The sequence below is a fragment of the Otolemur garnettii genome, unplaced genomic scaffold (genome assembly GCF_000181295.1).
Source record: "Otolemur garnettii isolate 467f Iridium unplaced genomic scaffold, OtoGar3 scaffold00015, whole genome shotgun sequence".
Taxonomy (NCBI): domain Eukaryota; kingdom Metazoa; phylum Chordata; class Mammalia; order Primates; family Galagidae; genus Otolemur; species Otolemur garnettii.
This window is the reverse complement of record NW_003852410.1, coordinates 1574454-1585067: the sequence shown is the minus strand read 5'-3', so window position 1 is coordinate 1585067 and position 10614 is coordinate 1574454. Positions and strand designations below refer to the sequence as shown.

At 48.0% G+C, this 10614-nt stretch overlaps 1 protein-coding gene across 1 annotated transcript in view; it reads right to left on the bottom strand.

The window, feature by feature from the left end:
* Positions 1-2419: 2419 nt before the first annotated feature.
* Positions 2420-10614, bottom strand: part of LHFPL4 (LHFPL tetraspan subfamily member 4) — a 44117-nt gene continuing 35922 nt past the window's right edge. Inside the window, exon 3 of the mRNA XM_023510655.1 lies at positions 2420-2664. Coding sequence (XP_023366423.1) covers positions 2420-2664 — 245 coding nt within the window. The remainder of the gene's footprint in view (positions 2665-10614) is intronic.

Sequence of the window (10614 nt, the reverse complement as noted above, 5' to 3'; positions counted from 1 at the left end):
ATTCCTGGGCTGTGGTCCTGGCCTTCAGGGTCCCTGTGAATGAGCCACGGGGCAGGGGAGGACTCCCCATCCAGAGACATCGCCCCCTGGCCGCAACACGGAGCTTACTGTAGAGCTCACAAAATCTAAGAGAGAGAGAGAGAATCAGAGAAAGTCAGAGACCTCCAGGGCATCAGGACATTCTATAGAGCAAAACTAAGCAGAAGTTCAAGCTGCACACTCTGGGAAATCCCAACCAAGCTCTGAGCAGTGGCTGGAGTAAGCCATTCCGATTTCCTCATCTGTTAAATGGGGATAACTGCAGGGTAATTCTGAAAGGTCAACAAGGGACAAATTTTGCCAGCCAAAAGGTTACACATAGTATATGCTGGAAATGGTAACAATTCTTTTTATTTTTTATTTTTGTTCTAAAGGTCTTTGGCTCTGAACTGAACTGTGGGGCTCATTCATCTTGAACTCCCAGTAAGGGATGGAGATCCCCAGCTGAAGGAAGGCAAAGTGGGGCTCCATTACACTAACTTTTATTTTTTTCTGCTCTATAAGAGAGCTTTAATTATATCACCTTTTAACACTGAGTTGCTAGGGAGCTACTGGGAGGGAGGAAAGGGATGCTAAGTGAGCACAACTCACCACAGCTGCATCCCAGAAACCTAGAGAAAGGCCACAGAGTCTGGCACTTCTGAAAGCTGCCACCAGAGGGCAGACCCTGCCCTCGGACTAAGAGCACAGAAACCCAGAGGTCTGAGGGTCTCCATCCCAAGGCCCCTCTGAGTACAGGTTAGCAGACCAGCTGCTAGGTCTGGCCCCCAAGGGGGCCTATACAGAGGGCAGAAAATCTCTGGCCTTACCTGGATGAAAAGCAGGGAAAAGTCTGGGCTTTGGTCTTGGGCCTGGATTCCAATCCTGCCTATGTGAACTTGAGCAAGTTATTGGAGCTCTCTGAGCCTGGGCTTTCTTTCTCATTTGTAAAATATGGTTTCAATGCCTGATGGGGAGTTGGAAAGACTGACAGCTTTGAGTGAGCAGTCACCATGTGCCAGACCCAGCCTGCCATTTTACAAGCAGGCATGTGACAGCCCTGGAAGGTGGTACTGTTCTCATCAGCTTCATTTTATGAAATGCAGGAAACTGAAGCGCAAGGTTAATTTCTAAGCTCAGCCTGCTTCCAATATACAATCTGCCTTCACAGTCCATTAGTTCAACCAAAATACTAAACTACCTTCTGCCAAATGACATAACACAGCTTATACACTATTGCATTTAATCCTCACTGCCCTTATTCCCAATTTACAGGTGAGAAACTTGATGAATATAATTAAGGTAGTGTGCTCAAGGAAGGGTGTGACTATGAAGGTTACATCTCCCATTTCTCAAAATAAATAATGTACACCCAGGCAGAAAAGTGTCCACTGATGCAGTTTCTCTGCTTGCTCTGGGGACAGGATGGGGCTCTGGGTATGAAGACTCTGCTTGGCACTGCCCTTTTGGAAAGCCATCTGGCACTATCATTACAGTTTTAAGCACACAATTCCCTTTCTGGAAAGACACCAGGAAAAAACTTGCACATGTGTATGAGAAGGCACTATTATACAAAGATGTTCATTGTAGCGTTATCAGTAATAGGCAAAACCTGGAAACCTCCCTAACAGCCCCTGAAAGGAGAATAATTAAATAAACTACAGGTCCTTCATCTTATGTTATAATAATGTTTATAGAGGCATAGAGGAGGGTCTAATAACAGCAATTACCATTGAGGCTCTGACCTTATGTGTAATTTTTCCTTTATTGCATTTCAATGCTACTTGATATATACAAAAATTTACAGATTTTTATCAGATTGCTTTATACTTAGTATAAAGCAATGGTGATAATCTCCAGTGAACTCCCCTTTTAAGAATTATAACTCTGCCAATAGTTCACATAGATCTGGGTACCCCCATCTCATAGTGCTGACTTCCTCCTTTTCTAACAGATGACTTCCCTCTCCCTGTTGGTATTGTTATCAAAATGCAGCCACTCTGTTATAGGTACCTGAAGTGCATTCATTTTCACAGTTGCTAACTACTCTGTGATGTGAACACACACACCTCTAGTTAGCTAGCCATCCTCCTGTCCAAGGCCATTTAGCTTGTTTGTAATTGCTGGCTGTAGGGAACCTGCTGCCACCCACATTTTTGCAATTCTCTCATGAGTAAGTCTGTTGGGTCATAGGTGTGCAAATGATCAGATTTGAAGGGAAATGTCAAGTCGTTTAAAAGGTGGTTGTGCCATCTGTAAGGTTTCCAATTTTTGCATCACTTTTATTATGTAAAAATTTTAGTAAAAATTAAGTAAAAACTTATTTGAAATTGTCCTGGTCCAGGAGGAGCAAGTGTGGACCAGGATCAGGACTCCCACTGCCACCCTCCTGCCCGCAGTGTCACTCGCCTTTGTTCTCCGGCTTGAGCTCCTCCTGCAGCAGGTCTGTTTGCCGGTTGCCCAGCACGAAGGCGAGGAAGGAGAGAATGAGGGCATTGAGGATGCCGATGATGGCCAGGATGTACGCCCAGCGCACCGAACAGTCCCCCAGGGAGTACTTCCCTGTCTTGGCCCCGCACATGTCCCGGATCGTCTCGGCGTCCCAGCCATCAGGGAAGATCATGCAGCCCAGGACAAGGCACAGAGCTGAGGGGCGCAGGCGCCGGGCCCACCACCATGGTCAGGAGGAAGAAAGAATGGATCATTACTTCCCAGCATCCGAGGACACCAGAACTCAGCAGTCCCACTCTGCCCACCAACCCAACCAAGTGCTTGTAAACCACTTCCTGGGGCGTGAAGACAGACACACAGGGATCTTGGATGAGCCTCTTGCTCCAGAAACAGAAACTTTTTGGAACCCTCAATGCCCTCTTTCTCCCCCCCATCAAATTGACTCCTCCTCCAGGAAGCCCTGAGGGAAATATGAGAAAACAGCAAACCACAGCCACTTCTTCAGCTCTCTCTAGCATCCTGCCCATGTATACTCTTTGCTGATCTGGCCATTCTTTCACAGGTTAATCGCTCATTCAACAAATGTTTCTTGGGCACCATTTTCCTTTCAAAATGATGGAAATACACTCTCATTCACAGAGTTGAGCACGGTGCTAAAAGCACAGACTGTGGAGCCCGAACCATAGTGTTTAGTCTGGTGGACCCTCTTACTCAGTTGGATGACCTTGGGGCTGCTGCTGAACCTGACTGGCCTGTTTCTGTACTGTGAACGCCATGGTACTTACCTCACAAGGTGGGTGCCGGGATTAAATGAAACAATGCTCGTAAGATATTTAGCACAGTGCCAGGCACTCAGGTGGTATTGAGTGCATACTGTGTGCCAGGCCCTAGACCAGTGTGTGGGGGTTGAGGGTGGAGGGAAGATACTTGGACTTTAGCATCATAGAGCTTGCTGTGTACAGTATAGTGTACAAAGTGGTTTAAAAGGCTGGAGCTCAGCTATTTTCTAGATGCTTGACTCTCATGAATTTCTTCACTTTTGAGCCTCATTTTCCTCATAGGTACAACGGAGACATTGATGATATCTTCAAGCAGTTGCAAAAATGACAGAAGAGAGCTGGACACAGTGGCTCACGCCTGTAATCCTAGTGCTGTGGGAGGCCAAGGCGGGCAGATGGCTTGAGCTCAGGAGTTCATAAGAGTGAGACCCCATCTCTCTAAAAATAGAAAAACCGAGGCAAAAATCTTAAGCCCAAGGGTTTGAGGTTACCATGAGCTATGATGTGGCATGGCACTCTACCTAGGACAACAAAGTGAGACTCTGTCTCAAAAAAAAAAAAAAATTCCATAAGGCAACAAGTGGCTCAGTGCCTGTGGCTCAAGTGGCTAAGGCACCAGCCACATACACCTAAGGTGGTGGGTTCCAATCCAGCAGGGGCCCACCTAACAACAATGACAGCTGCAACCAAAAAATAGCCGGGCGTTGTGGCGGGCGCCTGTGGTCCCAGCTACTTGGGAGGCTGAGGCAGGAGACTCGCTTGAGCCCAGGAGTTGGAGGTTGCTGTGAGCTGTGATGCCATGGCACTCTACCCAGGGGGACAGCTTAAGGCTCTGTCTCAAAAAAAAAAAAAAGAAGGCAACAGTGTCAAGTGCTTGGCACAGTAAGTCCCAGATAAATCTTGGCTGATACTGTCAAAACTAGTCATAATCGTAAAAATAATTACACAAATAAGAAAATAATAAGGAGAGTTGGTTTCAGGGGAGAAGGACAGAGATAGAGAAAAGAAAAATGAGCAGAACAAGAAAAGTCTTTGAAATGACTCCCTAAGCTAAGCAGGGTGGCCCACGACTGCAATCCTAGCACTCTGGGAGGCCAAGGTGGGAGGATCCCTTGAGCTCAGGAGTTCCAGACCAGCCTGAGCAAGAGCGTGACACACACACAGACACAGTCTCTACTCAAAACAGAATAATTAGTCGGGCATCGTGGCTGCGCCTGTAATCCCAACTGCTCAGGAGGCTGAGGCTGGAGAACGCTGGAGCCCAGGAGTTTGAGTTCGCAGTCTAGCCCAGGCAATAGAATGAGACTGTCGAAGGAAGGAAGGGAGGGAGGGAGGGGAGGAGGGAGAGAGAGAGGGAAGAGAAAAGGTTCCCTAGATAGCGCCCACCCTCTGCGAGTTCAGGGACACACCTCTACCCAAAGCCAGACAGGCAAGGTTCTTCCCCAGCTCTGCGGGAACCCGAGCCTCAGCCAATCAGCATGCTGCATTGCTCTGGTACCAGAGATTGGTTCAGAGAGGAGTGCACGCAGGTGTCGCGGGCCAGTCAGAACCATCCGGGTTCAGCGGTCTTCCCCTCTGCAGAGGTTGACCCGGGCCTCGGACCCTGACTCCGGCTGCAGACTGGAGTGGCTTCCTATTTAATATTTTTCGGTCTAGTCTGCGCCTGGGTTGCCGTGTCTGAGACCTGAAGGTTCCACAGTGCTCTGGTTGGAACCATAAGGCCCTTGACCCCGCGCCAGACCCACAAGGTGCTTAACCTGAGTTTTAAACGATAGCTATGACACACGGGATGTGCCAGTCATTTCTGCCCACCGTCTATGTGGCCCAGACAGCCCGCAGGGTGCCAACTCCCTACCACAGCTACAATGCAAGGGAGTTGCCCTAGGTGCCAGACGTCTCCGGCCTCCAGCAGGTCGGGCCCCCTCCCCAGGGCGATGCTGCGGATGCCTCCCCAGTCCGCCTGCACGACCCGGGCGCGCTCTGCATCAAGACCCGGCGCTGCGATCACACACGCACTGTAGCAGGCTCCCTCCCGTTTCCAGCGGTACCGCTGCCTAAGGGCCGGGAAAAGGGTTCCAGGCAAAGGGGATGGCAAATGCAGAAGCCCTGCAGCGGGAATGAGTTAGGTGAGTTACAGAATCAAACGACGTTGAAGATGCCGGTTAGAGACTCGAGTGCAGAGGAGCAAAGGGGAAAAACCAAGGATGGCTGTGCGCTGGGCGGTGGACGCGGATATAGCTGAAACTGAAGAGAAAGCTCAGGACCGCGCCCTGTGCGCTCCAGCCTTAACCGGGCGGGAAGAGGATGAGGGGCCGCCGATCTCTACCCTTTCCAGATCCTTCAGGACCGTGTCAGGGAGGGGAGGCGGGTCAAACGCCTAGGATGGGGGCGGGGGAGATTAGGAGCGATCGCAGCCCTAGCCCTTTGCCTCCCCCGCTCCTTCTCCAGTCCCCAGGGAGCCTTTCCTGTGTTCCGGCTTCCCCGTCCCCGGCTCTAAACCTCCAGCCTACAGAGGGCATCCCTGTCTCCATGGAAACCACGCCTGTATCCCAACGCTTCCAGTCGCACTCCCTCGTACCCAGCGCTCAGGCCTCAGCGGGGTTTTCTTTGCACTGCGCCTGCTCGCGCTCTCCGCCCGTCTCGAGCCGCGAGTCTCTCCATTCCTTTCTCTTTTCTTTATCACTCTATTCATCTTTCTTTACACCTGCCTCTTCTCTCTCTCTTTCTCCTTCCTTCTCTCTCTCTCTCCCCGCTCCCCCCGTTTTGTGCTCAAGTCTCAGTTTCCGCCCACCCTTCCCTCTTCGTTTAGATGTCGCGGCATCTCTTATTTTCTCTCGTTTTACTCTTTCTCTCTTCTCTATATCCATCCCCTCACCCTGTCCTGTCTAGCTCTGCTTCTCCCTTCCTACACTCCACAGATAAATTTCTGAGGGCCTGGAATGTGCCAGGCACTGTACAGAGTGCCAGGACACAGGCAGGTACGGTGTCTGTCCTCAGGAGTAGAGGCATTTGGAGAGGAATGAAATCAACAGGTCAACACACAGAATGATTATAGGCGTCAAGGAGCGCCTCGAGGGAAACAGACCCGAGTAACAGGCGAGGCCAGAGGAGGCTGGAACTTTCACTCTGCCTGCTCTGCTCTGCAGGGTTTCAGATGGTGGCTAGGAGGCCCCAGAGGCCCCTGGCCCCAGAAACACCCAGAACCCAAACAAATGGAGCAAAGTCAATCAGCTGAGCTTCCCTGGGCCCTGGAAGAGTTGGGGATAGTTTAGGGCAGGGAAGTCACCCCAGAGGTTTCCCCATCAGGAGATGAGAGGACTATAGACAAGGCAGGTTTCAGCATCTCCATTTGCTAGATGAGAAAACTGAGGTTGAGGTCTTTGGATTCCAAGTTCAAGCCTCTTTTGGAAACAACTGGTAAAAGAGTCAGCTGCTGCTGAGGCACAGGCAGGGGCGCAAGGGTCCAGCATGGGACAAGGGTTCTCAGCCTCAGTGTTTCTGACATTCAGGCTGCCTAAGTCTTGGTGGTGAGGGCTGTGCTGGGCACTGTGGGATGTTTAGCACCATCCCTGGCCTCTACCCGCCACACATCAGTGGCACTGCCTCCCATAGTCATAATGAAAGTCTCCAGATGTTGCCAATGTCCCCTGCTGGGAGAACTATTCCTGGTGAGAACAACTGGTGTAGGGGCCCGGGCTCTAGGATAGGGCATCTCCATCCAATTACCCCCAAGTCCACTAACAGTCCCTGTTCCAAGCAGCCAGAAGTTGTTCTGATAAAGTTAAGATGATATGACTATTACTAATAATGTGATAATGTTAAAAATAATTTTGAGTGCTTAACTCTGTGCCAGATGCTGAGCTCCTGACATTCAAAATCTCATTCATTCCTATAAAAAAAAAATCTATGAGGTGCAAAATACTGTCACCTTCATTTTACAGATGAGGAAACCAAAGCTCAAAGGAGCCAGGTATTTTATCCAATGTCACAACAGCCAGAAAGTGATAGGATCTGTATTCAAACTTTGATAGGCCCTTACTTAATATTTTTCTTTGAATAAACTTTTTAAACTTAGATGCATATAATAAAAAAGTAAATTTAAGTCACTTTCAAAGAAAAGGAAACCAGGATTATTTGCCATAAATAGAAAGACACTATAAATGTAAATATATTGAAATCCAAACAATGTTCTTAGATTCTAGCTAGATACTTTTGTCTACCAGATGCCCTGGGCCTGAGGGCTGATCATTCTTTGTTTAAAAGACACATTAGTAAATGTGAGAGAAGTTAAAGACATATTAGGCCCAAAGCACAGGAACAGGTGGGCAAAGCCTCCTGGCTTATCCCAGCTGGAACTGCACGAGAGGCCCAGATCTGTTCAAATATATGAAAACAAAAACACATAGACACTGAGACTGAGAGATGTGTGAAACTACACGAATGGTGTGCACATCTTTATAAACACAGAATAAAGTGTCATGTGATACAAAAAAATGTATACTGTACAAACCTTTAGACAAGTAATATGCTGATGTCTATTAAGTTGAAAAATTAAAAAAAAAGAAGACATATTAGCACCAAACTGAAATCTCTTCCTTGCACTTATGAAATAAATTGGAGATGGAACACTGTGCTTACCACTGGCTGCCTGATGCCATCCTGCATGTGTCCCATAATTGAGAAACACATTCCACAGCAGGCTCAAAGCCACCCTTTACACTGTGATTGTGGGCAAAGTCAATTTCCCTCTCTGGCCTTCCGTTTCCTCACATACCAAATGAGGATCATGACATCTGCCCTACTCATTTCATAGAGCTTTCATGAGAATCAAATGAGAGATGAGAAGTAGCAGGGAAAATTTTTTTGAGACAGAGCCTCAAGCTATCCGCCTGAGTAGAGTGCCGTGGCATCACAGCTCACAGCAACCTCCACCTCCTAGGCTCAAGCAAGTCTCCTGCCTCCGTCTCCCAAGTAGCTGGGACCACAGGTGCCCACCACAATGCCTGGCTATTTTTTTTTTTTTGCTGTCATTGTTGTTTGGTGGGCCCGGGCTGGATTTGAACCCGCCACCTTAGAGGTATGTGGCTGGCGCCTTAGCCGCTTGAGCCACAGGCGCCAAGACGTGGCAAATTCTTCAGGCAGATCACAGTGACTCTTGGCAGAGTGGGAAAAATCTTGGACAGGCTGGGTGTGGTGGCTTGTGCCTGTAATCCCAGAACTTTGGGAGGCAGAAATGAGAGGATTGCCTGAGACTAGGAGTTCAACACTATCCTGAGCAATTCAGTGAGACTCCATCTGTACAAAAAACTAATTAAAAAATTAGTTTTAAAAAGTTAGCCAAGCATAGTGGCACATGGTTATAATCCCAGCTGCTCAGGGGGCTGAGGCAGGTAGGATCACTTGAGCCCAATAGTTTAAGGTTACAGTGACCTATCATGATGCCATTCCAGCTGGGCAACAGAGCAAGACCCTGTCATTTTATTTTATTTTTTTAATTTAATTTAATTTTTTTTTTTTTTAGACAGAGCATCAAGCTGCCCCCCTGGGTACAGTGCCATGGCATTACAGCTCACAGCAACCTCCAACTCCTGGGCTCAAGTGATTCTCCTGCCTCCGCCTCCCAAGTAGCTGGGACTACAGATGCCCACCCACAACACCCGGCTATTTTTTGTTTGCAGCCATCATTGTTGTTTGACAGGCCTGGGCTGGATTCGAACCCACCAGTTCAGGTGTATGTGGCTGGTGCCAAGCCAAGACCCTGTCATTTAAAAAAAAAAAACAAACATTAAAAATCTGAAATAGGGACGGGTGCAGTGGCTCTCACCTGAAATCCCAGCTCTCTGGGAGGCCAAGATGGGTGGATAGCTTGAGCTCATGAGTTTGAGACCAGTCTGAGCAAGAGTGAGACCCTGTCTCTAAAAAAATTAGCTGAGCATTGTGGTGGGCACCTGTAGTCCCAGCTACTAGGGAGGCTAAGGGAAGACGACCACTTGAGCCCAAGAGTTCAAGGTTGCTATGAGCTATCTATCAAGGGCAAGAAAGTGAGACTGTCTCAAAAATAAATAAAACCTGAAATAAAAAATAAAATAAAAATAAAACCAGTGGGGTGGCTCCGTGCCTGTAGCTCAGTGGCTAGGGCGGCAGCCACATATACTGGAGCTGGAAGGTTCGAATCCAGCCCAGGCCTGCCAAACGACAACTACAACAAAAAAATAGCCAGGTATTGTGGTAGGCACCTGTGGTCCTACTTGAGAAGCTGAGGCAAGAGGATCACTTAAGCCCAAGAGTTTGAGGTTGCTGTGAGCTGTGATGCCACGGCACTCTACCAAGGGTGACAAAGTGACACTCTGTCTCGTAAATAAATAGATAGATAAAGTCTTAGACAATGTTGGGCACAGTGGCTCACACCCATAATCCTAGCACTCTGGGAGGCCAAGACTGGAGGATCTCTTGATCTCAGAAGTTGGAGACCAGCCTGAACAAGAGTCAGACCCTGTCTCTACTAAAAATAGAAAAATTAGCTGGGTGTTTGGGCAGGTGCCTGTAGTCCCAGCTTCTCTGGAGGCTGAGGCAGGAAGGTCTCTTGACCCCAAGAGTTTGAGGTTGCTCTGAGCTAGGCTGAGGCCATGGTGCTCTAGCATGGGCAACAGAGGGAGACGCTGTCTCAAAAAAAAAAAAAAAAAATTGTTGGACAAAAGAGGTAAGAGTTTCCAGATATACAAGAAATGCAATAGTGGCTGGCTACCTGGGAGGACTTATACTTTTTTTTTTTTTTTAACCAAGTAACAATGGGAGAGACAAATAGTTTGCTGTAGTATTCATCCCTATTCATCCCTTCTTCATTATCATTAGGATCCCTAATTTTTAGCTGACATAGAGAGAAAAGACTATTTTCCAACCTCCCTTGTAAATAGATGTGATGGCATGACTAGGCAAAAATACATGCAGATGAGTTATGAGGCTGCAAGGCAACAACTTCATTTATTTAGACAGAGTCTCACTCTTTTGCCCAGGGTAGAGTGCTGTGGTGTCAGCCTAGTTCACTGCAAACGCAAACTCCTACGTTCAAACTATCCTCCTGCCTCAGCCTCCCAAGTAGTTGGGACTATGGGCACCCACCACCATGCCTGACTTATTTTTCTATTTTTACTAGAGATAGGGGTCTAGATCTTGCTGAGGCTGGTTTTGAACTCCCAAGCTCAAGTGACCCACATGCCTCAACCTCCCAGAATGGTAGGGTTACAGGCATGAGTACCACGTCCAGCCAATAGCTATTTGATGTTGACCAAGTTGCCCAGGTCATATATATACACACACACACACACACACACACACACACACATATATATATATATATTTTTTTTTT